This window comes from Mus musculus, chromosome Y (genome assembly GCF_000001635.26).
Source record: "Mus musculus strain C57BL/6J chromosome Y, GRCm38.p6 C57BL/6J".
NCBI lineage: Eukaryota > Metazoa > Chordata > Mammalia > Rodentia > Muridae > Mus > Mus musculus.
The window spans coordinates 1,193,062-1,209,400 of NC_000087.7; the positions used below are offsets into that span (position 1 = coordinate 1,193,062).

The following is a 16,339-nucleotide window of genomic DNA, read 5'->3' on the forward strand; positions in this document are numbered from 1 at the left end:
AAATGGGACCTCATGAAATTGCAAAGCTTCTGCAAGGCAAAAGACACCGTCAATAAGACAAAAAGACCACCAACAGATTGGGAAAGGATCTTTACCTATCCTAAATCAGATAGGGGATAGGTTCTTTATATATCCAAGATATATAAAGAACTCAAGAAGGTGGACTCCAGAAAATCAAATAACCCCATTAAAAAATGGGGCTCAGAGCTGAACAAAGAATTCTCACCTGAGGAATACCGAATGGCAGAGAAGCACCTGAAAAAATGTTCAACATCCTTAATCATCAGGGAAATGCAAATCAAAACAACACTGAGATTCCACTTCACTCCAGTCAGAATGGCAAAGATCAAAACAAAAACTCAGGTGACAGAAGATGCTGGCGAGGATGTGGAGAAAGGGGAACACTCCTCCATTGTTGGTGGAATTGCAAGCTTGTACAACCACTCTGGAAATCTGTCTGGCGGTTCCTCAGAAAATTGGACATAGTACTACCGGAGGATCCAGCAATACCTCTCCTGGGCATATATCCAGAAGATGCCCCAACTGGTAAGAAGGACACATGCTCCACTATGTTCATAGCAGCCTTATTTATAATAGCCAGAAGCTGGAAAGAACCCAGATGCCCCTCAACAGAGGAATGGATACAGAAAATGTGGTACATCTACACAATGGAGTACTACTCAACTATTAAAAAGAATGAATTTATGAAATTCCTAGGCAAATGGATGGACCTGGAGGGCATCATCCTGAGTGAGGTAACACATTCACAAAGGAACTCACACAATATGTACTCACTGATAAGTGGATATTAGCCCCAAACCTAGGATTCCCAAGATATAAGATACAATTTCCTAAACACATGAAACTCAAGAAAAATGAAGACTGAAGTGTGGACACTATGCCCCTCCTTAGAAGTGGGAACAAAACACCCTGGGAAGGAGTTACAGAGACAAAGTTTGGAGCTGAGATGAAAGGATGGTCCATGTAGAGACTGCCATATCCAGGGATCCACCCCATAATCAGTATCCAAACGATGACACCATTACATACACTAGCAAGATTTTATCGAAAGGACCCAGATGTAGATGTCTCTTGTGAGACTATGCCGGGGCCTAGCAAACACAGAAGTGGATGCTCACAGTCAGCTAATGGATGGATCACAGGGCTCCCAATGGAGGAGCTAGAGAAAGTACCCAAGGAGCTAAAGGGATCTGCAACCCTATAGGCGGAACAACATAATGAACTAATCAGTATCCCGGAGCTCTTGACTCTAGCTGCATATGTATCAAAAGATGGCCTAGTCGGCCATCACTGGAAAGAGAGGCCCATTGGACACGCAAACTTTATATGCCCCAGTACAGGGTAACGCCAGGGCCAAAGAGGGGGAGTGGGTGGGTAGGGGAGTGGGGATGGGTGGGTATGGGGGACTTTTGGTATAGCATTGGAAATGTAAATGAGCTAAATACCTAATAAAAAATGGAAAAAAAAAAAAGAAAGACAAAAAAAAAAAAAAAAAAAAAGAAATTCCTAGGCAAATGGATGGACCTGGAGGGCATCATCCTGAGTGAGGTAACACATTCACAAAGGAACTCTCACAATATGTACTCACTGATAAGTGGATATTAGCCCAGAAACTTAGGATACCCAAGATATAAGATACAATTTGCTAAACACATGAAATTCAAGAAGAATGAAGACTGAAGTGAGGACACTATGCCCCTCTTAGAATTGAGAACAAAACACCCATGGAAGGAGTTACAGAGACAAAGTTTGGAGCTGTGATGAAAGGATGGATCATGTAGAGACTGCCATATCCGGGGATCCATCCCATAATCCGCTTCCAAACGCTGACACCATTGCACACACTAGCAAGATTTTGCTGAAAGGACCCAGATATAGCTGTCTCTTGTGAGACTATGCCAGGGCCTAGCAAACACAGAAGTGGATGCTCACAGTCAGCTATTGAATGGACCACAGGGCCCCCAATGGAGGAGCTAGAGAAATTACCCAAGGAGCTAAAGGGATCTGCAGCCGTATAGGTGGAACAACACTATGAACTAGCCAGTACCCCGAAGCTCTTGACTCTAGCTGCATATATATTAAAATATGGCCTAGTCAGCCATCACTGAAAAGAGAGGCCCATTGGACACGCAAACTTTATATGCCCCAGTACAAGGGAATGCCAGGGCCAAAAAAAAAAAAAAAAAAAAAAAAAGGGAATGGGAGGGTAGGGAAGTGGGGGAGAGGGTATGGGGAACTTTTGGGATAGCATTGGAAATGTAATTGAGGAAAATATGTAATAAAAAAAATTTAATCTGACTGGTCTAATCACAATACTAATCTAATCTAAGTATAAGACTGAGTCTAATCACAGGCCTAATCACAAATACTATATGAATTAGCATGATGAAAATACATTTGCTTTTATTACGTTTTTAGAAACCAAAACATTTTACATTTCAAGTCTATAGCACACATTAAATCCAGTGTCATCTATATTAAAAAAGGTAACTAGCAAAAAAAGAAACATCCAACCATTCCACAGGTATGATTGCTAGTTACAGTTATACATGCTTTTCAATTGTCAAACAGATATGTATGTTCAAATTCTGGATACAAACTAATCCACAAAGTAATATTCGTGCTTTCCCTTTTACCTTTTATGTTCCATTATCAATACAGCTGGTTTACTATTTTATGTTGCTTCTTTTCTTTTTAAAATGTTTTTTGAATATGTTTTATGTGTATAGCTATACTGCCTACATGTATGTCTATGTACCACACTGTCCACAGAGGCCAGAATAGAGGATCAGATCATCTGTGATTGGAGTTGCAGGCAGTTGTGTTCCACCCTTGGGTACTGGGAATCAAATATATGTGGTCTGGAACAGCAGCCACTAAGCCATCTCTCCAAGCCCAAAAGGCTGTTTTTAATGATATAGTATTAGTTTCTAAGGCTATCATAGTAATATCTTATTCAGTGTAATGTTAGTCCTGGTTAGTTGGGTTTTTTTTTTTGTTTGTTTTGTTTTGCCAACTGAACACAAGTCATCTAAACATCTTTGCCAGGGGGCCAGTCCCCAGGTTTCTTCTTTCTTTTCAGTTCTTCTTGAAGCAGCAGCGGGGGAAGAGTTTTTGCGGTTAAGGCTTTGTCGAGGTATTTAGGGTTGCTGTATACTATAATGTTTACTTGTCCAATTCTAAGTTACTGTGCTGCTGTAGCTAACCTGCTTTTGACATCCTCTGAGACCAAAAACTGCATTTTCTGGCACTTAGCAGCTCTTCTTCAAGCTGTTCTGTCTCAGCAGGAACTGCCTGGCTCTAACCTTTCAGCCTGCTAGTTGGAAGTAGCAGGAGAAGACACTTAGAGAAGTAATTATAGAATTTATTGCTCAGTTGTAAAACTATGAAAACTAAGGGGAAAAGATCCTAAGTGAGGAAAAGGAAAAATTCTCTAAGTGGGGAAAGAAAAAAGATTCTAGTCTAAGTGGGGAAGGCAATCCCAGCAATCCGACTGGTGATAGAATCCAACTCTACCACCTATCATAATCACCTTTACCCTCTCAACTTTCTCTTTAAATGGAATTATCACAATTAATCCTCCTACATATTTAAAACATGGGCCTAGAGAGGTGACTCATCATGTAGTGCTTCACAACTACCTAAAAGATATAATGTACTTTTAAAACCTCTTCTAGCCTCTGACAGTTCCTGTGCTCATGTGTACATACCCTTCTTACCTAACAGCATAAATACATAAAAAAATAAAATCTATTTATAAGATTTAACATCCCATGTGAACAAGATAAGGGCAGAAAAAGAAGGGCTTTGTTGAGGCCTATTAAGGGAAGTCTACTTGCTACTGATCCAAAAAAAATAAAGAAAAAGAAAGAAAAAGAAAAAAGAAAAGAATAAGAGTCTCCTCTGACCCTCAACAGAAACATAACATTCTAAGCTACCAAAAACAGATACTACTATCTTCTCTCTTAAGAAGTATGGATTGGACTGGATGAGAAAGAGAGAGAGAGAGAGAGAGAGAGAGAGAGAGAAGGAGGGAGGGAGGGACGGAGGGAGGGAGGGAGGGACGGAGGGAGGGAGGGAGAGAATATGATTATAGTACACCTGAAAAACTTCAATCACATACCTTTAAACTAGATTCATAATCTGTATTCATTTTGAACATAAAACCAAGTCGTAAATGGATTTCTTTGGCTCTGCAAAAATTAGGGTCAACATAAAGGACTTCCTGAAAAGCTCTAATTGCCCTGAAAAGAGAAGGTACACACACACACAAAATATTAAAAAGTTATGTCTGTAACATATGTATTCTCTATTATACAGGAAATGTTTTAGTTTCCTAATATTTGTTGAAATGTCAGTAAAAAGGGAAAAAAAAAAAAAACAACCCATGAAGCAAACCTAATTTCAAAAATTTTCAATTACCTGACAAAATGTATCCTAATAAAAATCTTAAGTAGTAAAAGGTTTTGAACTTGGCTCTGTGACTTTAAAAGATCTTGAACAACTTCTGATCCATCTACCTCTATACCACAACTATTGAGAATATAGGAATGTGTCCCCATACCTACATAATATCTGTTTTTTTTAGGTAATTGAAAAGTCTTAAAAGGGTAAGAAATGAAGATGCCAATGTTGCAATATGCTAAACCTCTGTTTTGCCTTTTACAATCAGGTATCTGATGACAATTCACTGGCATTCTATCATATAACAAACAATGATTTGGAAAAGTGAAAGTTTTTTCTTTCTCTTCTTGGGTTTCCTATATTCTATCACATTTAAAAAGGAAGTATTTTTCCTTCAACACACACACACACACAAATATTAATTTAATGGTGAAGGGATGAGACATGGTCAATTTAGACTGGCTTACAACTCAAAGAGCTCTTCATGCCTTTTGAGAGTAAAGGCATGGGTGACCACATTCAGCATGTAGCACATTTTTCATGAATTAAGTTAACTCTTTTTTATTGCAGTACCAGAAACTCCAAAGCCACCTTCTGGCCTTATAGAAATAGTATGCATATAACTAACATACAGTTAGGGAAAATACCAATGCATATAGAAAACAAATTTTTTTTAAACTTACAGCTTCAACTATAGAAATAGTTCAATGGTGAAGGAATCTATTGCTCTTGCAGAGCAACCATAGTTGATTTCCAATGACTCAAAACTACATCCTCTTCTAATCTCTTCAGGCACTGCATTGCATCATATGCACAAATCGACACTCAGATACACACATGTAGATGTGTGTGTGTGTGTGTGTGTGTGTGTGTGTGTGTTCATGCATGTATGTCTGTATGTGTGTATACACACACACACATATAGTTTTTTTAAATTTACCATTGCCATTACAACATTATTACATTATTACATTACAACATTATTTGTCCCTATGTTAAAAACTTATTGTTCATGAGCTTTTGAGAAACCAAGCTGATACTATTTCTTTAACCTAATCAATATATTAACACACAGTAGATTCTTAGGTTACATGCACTGTTGGAAAATTATGGAAATCTTTGATGGTGGACCCGTATGAAGGAACTAAGTTATTAGGATTCCTTGAAGCTGTGTATTGTTATGGTATCTTTGAGTATTTTCTTGTTCCATTGTTTCTGTGCCTACTATACCACAACACCGAAATGAAAGAGCTAATTAATGAAAGAGCAAATGTTGAAATCTAACTATTAATAAAAATTATAAAAAAATTCCTCTTTTGTCTCCTGACAAAGACTTATTATGCTGTCCAATACTTGTATAAAAGGAATAAGGAGTCAAAACTCATTAGAATCATAGAAAGATAAAAACAGTACAATTAGAAACATAAGCGTATGCACATTAATATACTTCATTAATTACATATAGTATAGTTCACTGGGAAAACACTGCGAATTAAGGTTGAGTTCCACCATTACCAATAGACTTTGGATTTGGCACAATAGAGGAGATTCTCTTTCTCTGACCTTGTCTGGGGAATTTAAAACCTCCTACCTGAGGAATATCACATAGCCTTAGTATGATTACAATATGAATTTCCTTTCCCCTGACAATATCTGTTCAGTCAGAACCAGATAGTACCAAAATGCTTCCCATGCTAATGAGGCATTTCAGGTACCCTAATCCCCCAGCCAATAATCTTTGCGTATCCAGGATGTACTTACCCTTAAAATCCCTAAAACTTTATACACCTCCAATCACCTTAAGTAAAGCCTACTGACTGTGGGTACCAATATGGTTTATTCACCACTTATGTACTCACAGGGCTTCCAAACCCCCTGTTCGATGTCTCTGCTCCCATTGTCCTCTGGATTGTATCAGCCAATGAAAAGCCACGAGAGTGGGGAGACTCACATTTGTAGTGAACTTACCACTGAAATGCATTGTAGTAGAAATAGACCAAACCAAGACCATATAAAAAGGCAGCATTCTGTAAAGCAAAAATAATTTTTATTAAATGTTTTCCATTGTTACATATATCAAAAAACTGCAATGGAGGCTAGAGAGATTGCTCAGTTGTTAAGAGCAACAGCTGCTCCTACAAGACCCCTGTATAAAAATTTAATCCCAATCTGGGAATTCTTCCCCACTTTTGACCATTTAGTTCCCAGATAGAAGACACACATCTTGGCAGTGGGCCCTAAGGTTCCCAGAGGACTCTCCATGCTGCAGGTCCCCTAGAACACCCAGGTCCTTGAGATCACTGATGAGTGGAACGTAGCATAACTTCCAAAAAACCCAGAGGGTCTTGTGCTAGCAGGAACAGAGACAAAGGACAGCTGCCTGAGTAGCAGCTGGGTTCGTTCTGGTTGGCACCACCCCTGCGCCATCTTCAGCACGTACTCTGTGGAGGGCCCCAAGGTCCCCAGAGATCTCTCCACGCTGCAGGCATATTACCACACCTGGGACCCCGAGATCACTGATGAGTGTTCTAAAAACCCAGAGAGCCGGGCGGTGGTGGCCCATGCCTTTAATCCCAGCACTTGGGTGGCAGAGGCAGGTGGATTTCTGAGTTCCAGGCCAGTCTGGTCTACAAAGTGAGTTCCAGGACAGGCAGGGTTATACAGAGAAACCTGGTCTCAAAAAACCAAAACCAACCAACCAACCAACCAACCAACCAAACAAACAAGCAAGCCCCAGAGGGTCTTTTGCTAGCAGCAACAGGGTCAAAGGACAAAGGCAGGCCCTAGCACACTCAGAATCTTGGGATCACTGAGACCAGTCTACACAGGAGAGCACATGAGAGGCAAAAGCAACAGCGCTTCTTAGACAGGGTCCCTTTGGGCCTTCATCCTCAGCCAGGGGACAGAGCTCAGACCCAGACCCCTGGACATCTTCCTTTCCAAAGGAGAGTCGGCCTCCAGGGAGGGCTCTGACGGCAGGAATCAGGAGGTATCTGTGCACCTTCCCTGCAAGAGGACTTCTCTGCTTGCCTGCAGAGAGTGTTCTGGCCACTGGGACACAGGAGAAGGTAGGTCTCCCAGCAGTGCTGACAGAGGCTAAAGAATCACAGGAGGAACAAGCTCAAGCCAGAGACAGCTAGAACATCTAACACTAGAGATTACCAGTTGGCGAAAGGCAAACGAAAGAATCTTGCTAACAGAATCCAGGACCACTGGGCATCATCAGAACCCAGTATGTCCACCACCTCGAGTCCTAGATACCCCAACACACCCGAAAAGCAAAAGTCAGATCTAAAATCATATCTCATGATGCTGGTTGAGTATTTTAAGAAGGGCATTAATAGCTCACTTAAAGAAATACAGGAGAACACTGCTAAGCAGGTAGAAGCCCTTAAAGAGGAAGCACAAAAATCTCTCAAGGAATTACAGGAAAACACTGTTAAACAGGTAGAAGACCGTAAAGAGGAAACAGAAAAATCCCTATAGAATTACAGGAAAACACAACCAAACAGGTGATGGAATTGAACAGAACCATCCAAGATCTAAAAATGGAAGTAGAAACAATGAAAAAAACCCAGTGGGAGACAACTCTGGAGATAGAAGCCTAGGAAAGAAATCAGGAACCATAGATGTGAGCATCAGCAACAGAATACAAGAGATGGAAGAGAGAATCTCAGGTGCAGAAGATTCCATAGAGAACATGGGCACAAAAATCAAAGAAAATGCAAAATGGCAAAAGATCCTAACCCAAAACATCCAGGAAATCCAGGACACTATGAGAAGACAAAACCTACAGATAATAGGTATAGATGAGAATGAAGATTTTTGAACTTAAAGGGCCAGTAAATATCTTCAACACAAGGATGGAAACTACGCCCTAGAACAAGCAAGAAAGTAATCCTTTGGGGCTGGTGAGATGGCTCAGTGGGTAAGAGCACCCGACTGTTCTTCCGAGGGTCCAGAGTTCAAATCCCAGCAACCACATGGTGGCTCACAACCATCTGTAACAAGATCTGACCCCCTCTTCTGGAGTGTCTGGGGACAGCTACAGTGTACTTACTTACATATAATAAATAAATAAATCTTAAAAAAAAAAAAGAAAGTAATCCTTCAACAAACCTAAAAGAAGCCAGCCACAAGAACAGAATTCCAACTCTAACAACAAAAATAACAGGAAGCAGCAATTACTTCCCAAACATAAAGAAAGAGATGCCCATGAACATACAAGAGGCCTACAAAACTCCAAATAGACTGGACAGAAAAGAAATTCCTCCCGATACATAGTAATCAGAACAACAAATGCACTAAATAAAGATAGAATACTAAAAGCAGTAAGGGAAAAGGTCAAGTAACATATGAAGGCAAGCCTATCAGAATTACACCAGAATTCTCACCAGAGACTATGAAAGCCAGAAGATCCTGGACAGAGGATATACAGACACTAAGAGAACACAAATGACAGCCCAGGCTACTATACCCAGCAAGACTCTCAACTACCATAGATAGAGAAACCAAAGTATTCCACGACAAAACCAAATTCACACAATACCTTTCCATGAATACAGCCCTTCAGAGGATAATAATTGGAAAACACCAACACAAGGGTGGAAACTACGCCCTATAAAAAGCAAAAAGTAATCTTTCAACAAACCTAAAAGAAGACAGCTGCAAGAACAGAATCCCAACTCTAACAACAAAAATAATAGGAAGCAACAATTACTTTTCCTTAATATCTCTTAATATCAATGGCCTCAATTCCCCAATAAAAAGACATAAACTAACAGACTGGCTACACAAACAGGAACCAACGTTTTGCTGCTTACAGGTACTCCACCTCAGGGAAAAAGACAGACACTACCTCAGGGTAAAAGGCTGGAAAACAATTTTCCAAGCAAATGGTCCAAAGAAAACAAGCTGGAGTAGCCATTCTAATATCGAATAAATTCAACTTCCAACCCAAAGTTATCAAAATATACGAGGAGCACTTCATACTCAAAGGTAAAAATCTTCCAAGATGAACTCTCAATTTTGAATATCTATGCTCCAAATGCAAGGATATCCACATTCATTAAAGAAACTATAGTAAAGCTCAAAGCAAATATTGCACCTCACACAATAATAGTGGGAGACTTCAACACCCCACTCTCATCAATGGACAGATCCTGGAAACAGAAACTAACCAGAGACACATTGACACTAACAGAAGGTATGAAAGAAATGGATTTAACCGATATCTACAGAACATTTTATCCTAAAACAAAAGGATATACTTTCTTCTCAGGATCTCATGGCACCTTCTCCAAAATCGACCATATAATTGGTCACAAAACAGGCCTCAGCAGATTCAAAAACATTGAAATTATTCCATGCATCCTATCAGATCACCATGGACTAAGGCTGATCTTCAGTTACAACATAAATAATAGAAAGCCAACATTCACGTGGAAGCTGAAGAACACTCTATTCAATGATACCTTGGTCAAGGGAGAAATAAAGAAATTAAAGACTTTTTAGAATTAATGAAAATGAAGCCACAACATACCCAAACTTATGGGACACAATGAAAGCATTCTTAAGGAAAACTCATAGCTCTGAGTGCCTCCAAAAAGATACTAGAGAGAGCATACACTAGCACCTTGACAGTCCACCTAAAAACTCTAGAAAAAAAGGAAGCAAATTCACCCAAGAGGAGTAGATGGCAGGAAAAAAAAAAAAATCAAACTCAGGGATAAAATCAACCAAGTGAAACAAAAAGAACTATGCAAAGAATCAACCAAACCAAGAGCTGGTTCTTTGAGAAAATCAACAAGATAGATAAACCCTTAGCCGGACTCACTAGAGGGCACAGGGAAGTATCCTAATTAACAAAAAGAGAAATGAAAACGGGGACATAACAACAGAACCTGATGAAATCCAAAACACCATCAGATCCTACTACAAAAGATCCTACTACAGCCATACTCAACAAAACTGGAAAACCTGGATGAAATGGACAAATTCCTGCAGAGATACCAGGTACCAAATTTAAATCAGGATCAGATTAATGACCTAAATAGTCCCATATCCCCTGAAAGAAATAGAAGCAGTCATTAAGTCTGCCAACCAAAAAATGCTAATCAAATCCAAGAACACATCAAAGCAATCATCCATCATGATCTAGTAGGCTTCATCCATGGTATGAAGGGTTGGTTTAATATACGGAAATCCATCAACACTATATAAACAAACTCAAAGACAAAAACCACATGATCATCTCGTTAAGATGCTGAGAAAGCATTTGACAAAATCCAACACCCATTCATGATAGAATTCTTGGAAAGATTAGGAACTCAAGGCACATACCTAAACATAAAAAAAAGCAATATACAGCAAAACAGTAGGCAACATCAAACTAAGTGGAGAGAAGCTGGAAGCAATCCCAGTGAAATCAGGAACTAGACAAGGTTGCCCACTTTCTCCCTACCTATTCAATATAGTACTTGAAGTATTAGCCAGAGCAATTAGACAACAAACGGAGGTCACGGGGATACAAATTGGAAAGGAAGAAATCAAAATATCACTATCTGCAGATGATATGATAGTATATATAAGTGACTGTAAAAATTCCACTAGAGAACTCCTAAACCTGATAAATGGCTCAAGTGAAGTAGCTGGATATAAAATTAACTCAAACAAATTAGTGGCTTTTCTCTACCCAAAGTATAAACAGGCTGAGAAAGAAATTAGGGAAACAACACCCTTCTCAATAGTCACTAATAATATAAAATACCTTGGCGTGACTCTAACTAAGGAAGTGAAAGATCTGTATAATAAAAACTTCAAGTCTCTGAAGAAAGAAATTAAAGAAGATCTCAGAAGATGGAAAGGTCTCCCATACTCATGGATTGGCAGGATCAACATTGTAAAAATGGCTATAAAAAGCAATCTTCAGATTCAATGCAATCCCCATCAAAATTCCAACTCAATTCTTCACAGAGTTAGAAAGGGCTATTTGCAAATACATGTGGAATAACAAAAAAACCTAGGATAGCAAAAATGATCTCTACAATAAAAGAACCTCTGGTGGAATCACCATGCCTGACCTTAAGCTGTACTACATAGAAATTGTGATAAAAACTACATGTTACTGGTACAGTGACAGACAGATCAATGGAATAGAATTAAAGACACAGAAATGAATGCACACACCTATGATCACTTGATCTTTGAGAAGGGAGCTAAAACAATCCAGTGAAAAAAAGACAGCATTTATTTCAACAAATGGTGCTGGATCAACTGGCTGTTATCAAGTAGAAGAATGTGAATTGATCCATTCTTATCTCCTTGTACAAAGCTCAAGTCTAAGTGGATCTAGGATCTCCACATAAAACCAGGACACTAAAACTTACAGAAGAGAAAGTGGGGAAACGCCTCGAAGATATGGGCACAGGGCAAAAATTCCTGAACAGAACAGCAATGGCTTCTGCTGTAAGATCAAGCATTGATAAATAGGACCTCATAAAATTGCAAAGCTTCTGTAAGGCAAAATACACTGTCAACAACACAAAAAGGCCACTAATAGATCGGGAAAGGATCTTTACCTATCCTAAATCAGATAGGAGACTAATATCCAATATATATATATATATATATATATATATATATATAAAAACTCAAGAAGATGGACTCCAGAAAATCAAATAACACTATTAAAAACTGGGGCACAGAGCTAAACAAAGAATTCTCAACTAAGAAATACCAAATGGCTAAGAAGCACCTGAAAAGATGTTCAACAACTTTAATCATCAGGGAAATGCAAATCAAAACAACCCTGAAATTCCACCTCACACCAGTCAGAATGGCTAAGATCAAAAGTTCAGGTGACAGCAGATGTTGGCGAGGATGTGGAGAAAGAGGAACACTCCTCCGTTGTTGGTGGAATTGCAAGCTTGTACAACCACTCTGGAAATCAGTCTGGCGGTTCCTCAGAAAATTAGACATAGTACTACTGGAAGATCCAGCAGTTGCTCTCCTGGGCATATATCCAGAAGATGTCCCAACTGGTAAGAAGGACACATGTTCCACTATGTTCATAGCAGCCTTATTTAATAATAGCCAGAAGCTGGAAAGAACCCAGATGCCCCTCAACAGAGGAATGGATACAGAAAATGTGGTACATTTATACAATGGAGTACTACTCAGCTATTAAAAACAATGAATTCATGAATTTTTTAGGCAAATGGATGGAACTAGAAAATACCATCCTGAGTGAGGTAACCCAGACACAAAAGAACACAAATGATATGTACACATTTATAAGTGGATATTAGCCCAGAAACTTAGAATTCCCAAGATACAATTTGCAAAACTCAAGAAGCTCAAGAAAGAAGACCAAAGTGTGGATATTTCATTCCTTCTTAGAAAGGGGAACAGAATACCCATGGAAGGAGTTACAGAGACAAAGTTCAGAGCTAAGACGGATGGAAGAACCATCCAGAGACTGCCCCACCCGGGGATCCATCATATACAACCACCAAACCCAGACACTACTGCATATGCCAGAAAGATTTTGCTGACAGGACCCTGACATAGCTCTCTTGTGAGTCTATGCCAATGCCTGGCAAATACAGAAGTAGATGCTCACAGTCATCTATTGGATGGAACACAGGGCACCTAATGAAGGAGCTAGAGAAAATACCCAAGGAGCTAAAGGGGTCTGCAACCCTATATAAGGAACAATGATATGGACTAACTAGTACCCCCCACCCCCCCAGAGCTGTATCTCTATTTGCATATGTAGCAGAGGATGGCCCAGTCGGCCATCAATAGGAGGAGAGGCCCTTGATATTGCGAAGATCATATGCTCCAGTACAGGGGAATGCCAGGGCTAGGAAGCAGGAGTGGGTGCGCTGGGGAGCAGGGCAGGGGAGGGGGGAGTATAGTGTAGGGGACTTTGGGTATAGCATTTGAAATGTAGATGAAGAAAATGTCTAATAATAAAAAAAAAGGCACACATGACCTTTATATTTACAATAAACCTTAATCAGCACAAGAGCTTGGCAGATATCTATCCTTTGGCTATGTCTATTTCCCAGCCAATAATCCCATTATTTAATTTGCTATGTTTCACCTGGGCTACTCTTAACTACAATTAGCCAATCAGAATGGCCATTATTTCATGATTCATCTAACCCATGGTGGCTTCCTCCTCTATTCACATCCTCACCATTGTGCTCTCCTCCAACCCCAAGCTCACGAACCCTAAACCCCACCTATGTCTCTTTTGCCAGCTACTGGCTGGTGGCATCTTTATTTACCAATCAGAAATAAATTGGCAGCAAGATCACATAGCAACTTGGGCCTAAGTTTGGACTCTGTCATCTATGGGGCAACCAGATCTTATAATACATAGCAACAGACCAATTATCAAAAGACCCTAGATGGAGTCTCAACATTAACATGTCAACACATCTTTAGCTCCAGTTCTAAGGCAATTGACACCCTCTTCTGGCCAATGTTGGCCTTATAGTATACAGACATACATGCAAGCAAAACATTCATAAGCATTAAAAAAAAAAAAAAAAAAGAAGAAAAAAAAAAGCCAACCTTGCTAGCACCCACTTTTAGTTCCAGTACTCAGAAGCAAAGGAGATATCTCTATGAATTCGAGGCCAGCTGGGACTACATAGAGTTACAAGTCAGCCATGGATACATAAAGAGACCCTGTCACAATTCTTTTTAAAGCAAACATAGCTTAATGGTAGGAAACTACGTAATATTTTTTGTTGCCTAAATTTTTATTTTCAGAATTGTTTAACTTTCTTTAAAACAACCCCTTAACCATAGTATTCGTAGTTCTACAAAACTAAGTAGGTCCTATTAATATTTCTGCAAACTTCTCTGTATCCTAAATAAACTGACAGCCTACATAGATGTACCTATTGGTCATAGCATGGCTTCCTAGAATTAATACTTATTGGTCAAAAACACCAATTCAAGAAATTTTGTGTATGTTTATGAAGACACAGTAAAACTGCCCCCATCTATGCACATCAAATCCTGCACTCTCCTATCCCTGCACTGAGCCACACCAGTTAGCACTCCCTTCTCCCAACCCCCAGGGCAGATGAGCCTTTGAAGAGGGCAGACAAAGGGGAGCCCAATCTGGCCCTGCATCTGGAACCAAACTTTGCACTCCCATTTTCCATGATAATTCTAGCAGGTGTTAGTACTATTAGTATTCTGTCTAAACACTACCCCAAAGTTACCTAGTAATAGCCAGGTAGGTCTGGCCCACTATAAAAGGGGCTGCTTGCCCCTTTCTCAAGCTCTTCTTGCTTCTCTTTGGATCTTGTTCTCCCCTTCCACATTCCCTTCCCCTCCCCACTCCCCATGTGCTCATGGCCATGGCTGGCCTCTACTCTACACTCTCCCCATCTCTGCCTCTACTACCCTCTTAACTCCCCTTCCCATGCCATGAATAAACTCTATTCTATACTATACCATCTCTTGTGGTTGGTCCTTCAGGGTGAAGGGATGCCTTGGCATGGGTCCACCAAGGCACACCCTTCCCCCATTCCTCAACACACCACCATAGAACATATATTAATAATTCTTTATCTTTTTATAAACACATCAAGTATCCTTGAGGTGATAAAACCCACTCGAGCTATGGGATAGATAGATAGATAGATAGATAGATAGATAGATAGATAGATAGATAGATAGATAGATAGATAGATAGATAGATATCTGGAGAGAGAGAGAGAGAGAGAGAGAGAGAGAGAGAGAGAGAGAGAGAGAGAGAGACAGAGACAGAGAGAGAGAGAGACAGAGAGAGAGAGAGAGAGACAGAGAGATTAAACCCCTAGACTCAAGTGTTGCTCTCCTAACCTGTGCAGAAAGAAAGACAGCTATCTGGGTCCGGACTTGTATAATAAAAACTCTCTTTGTTTATTACATTGGTATTACAATTTCTGGCGGTCTCATAGGGTTGCCAAGTACTGGGTATAAAATTTAGATTCTTAGTAAATGCCTTTAGTCCATAATCCCCATTAAGCTCTCTGACTTTCTTACTCCCCTATTTGCTTGTATAGCATATATGACTTGAATAGTAGTTTTCAGTCATTATGCTTCTAAGGCAGGGAGATTTCTTCACTCTCAAATCCCTAAATAATATGCTTGCTTCTGTTATTTCATGTTATTGTGTAGGTATTTATTCCAAATAAAAACATTTCCTAAAGACAGAACTTCATCAGCCTCAAAAATTATAGTTCCTGAAGGTTAATATTTACCATATTCATTTAGTCTTTTATATTCACAATATTCATTAGGTCTTTCCCAGAAGTAATAGAAGTGCAACAATTGTTGTGTAGAATGGCTTTTCTCCAAGGGCAGTTCCCAGCAAGTTGTACAGGAAAGAAAGTTCCATAGATGCAACTTCTTATAAGTTATTATTGGTAGAATGGGTGTTTAGAGACAAAGTCTTTGTGTTATCCCTGCTCCTGGAACTAAATTGACTAACTTCACTGGTTCTCCTAGTCTTTGGTGTGTCACTGTTGCCCTATTAAGCATAAACATGTTTGTTCAACTCTTCCCAGAGAAGTCACACAGTGTACACTTTGTTGTGTTGCTTCTTGTATCCCACCTACGGCTCTCCTATACAGTAATTTAACTATCTTCAGAATAAAAATATAAACATAGATAATCCAAAATTTTCATCACATCCTAATAGCATCAAATCTTGAATGTACTATTGGCTTAGGTAAGAACCATATCTATAAACCAACTGACAATACAAATAAATTTACTATGACAGGGACTTCTAGTCATGAACTGTACATAAAATTAGGCTGTTTACCAAGATAAAGAATACTCTAACATCCACCATGAACTTTCCTAAGCTTTAATCAGAACAGAATGTGCATACACTTAT

The 16,339-nt window shown here is 39.4% G+C and overlaps 1 protein-coding gene across 23 annotated transcripts in view; it reads right to left on the minus strand.

The window, feature by feature from the left end:
• Uty (ubiquitously transcribed tetratricopeptide repeat containing, Y-linked) overlaps positions 1 to 16,339 on the minus strand; it is a 160,587-nt gene that overhangs the window by 107,875 nt on the left and 36,373 nt on the right. For 20 of the 23 annotated variants that reach the window (XR_879400.3, XR_001782882.2, XM_011248585.3 and 17 more), the window contains 2 exons: positions 6,394 to 6,452; positions 4,145 to 4,265 (listed from right to left, as the gene is read on the minus strand). The exons of the other annotated variants lie outside the window; for them this stretch is intronic. Coding sequence is in view for 18 of the 20 variants with exons in the window: in XM_011248585.3 (XP_011246887.1) it covers positions 4,145 to 4,265; positions 6,394 to 6,452 (180 nt within the window). In the remaining 2 variants the exon portion in view is untranslated. The remainder of the gene's footprint in view (positions 1 to 4,144; positions 4,266 to 6,393; positions 6,453 to 16,339) is intronic. 23 annotated transcript variants of the gene reach the window in all.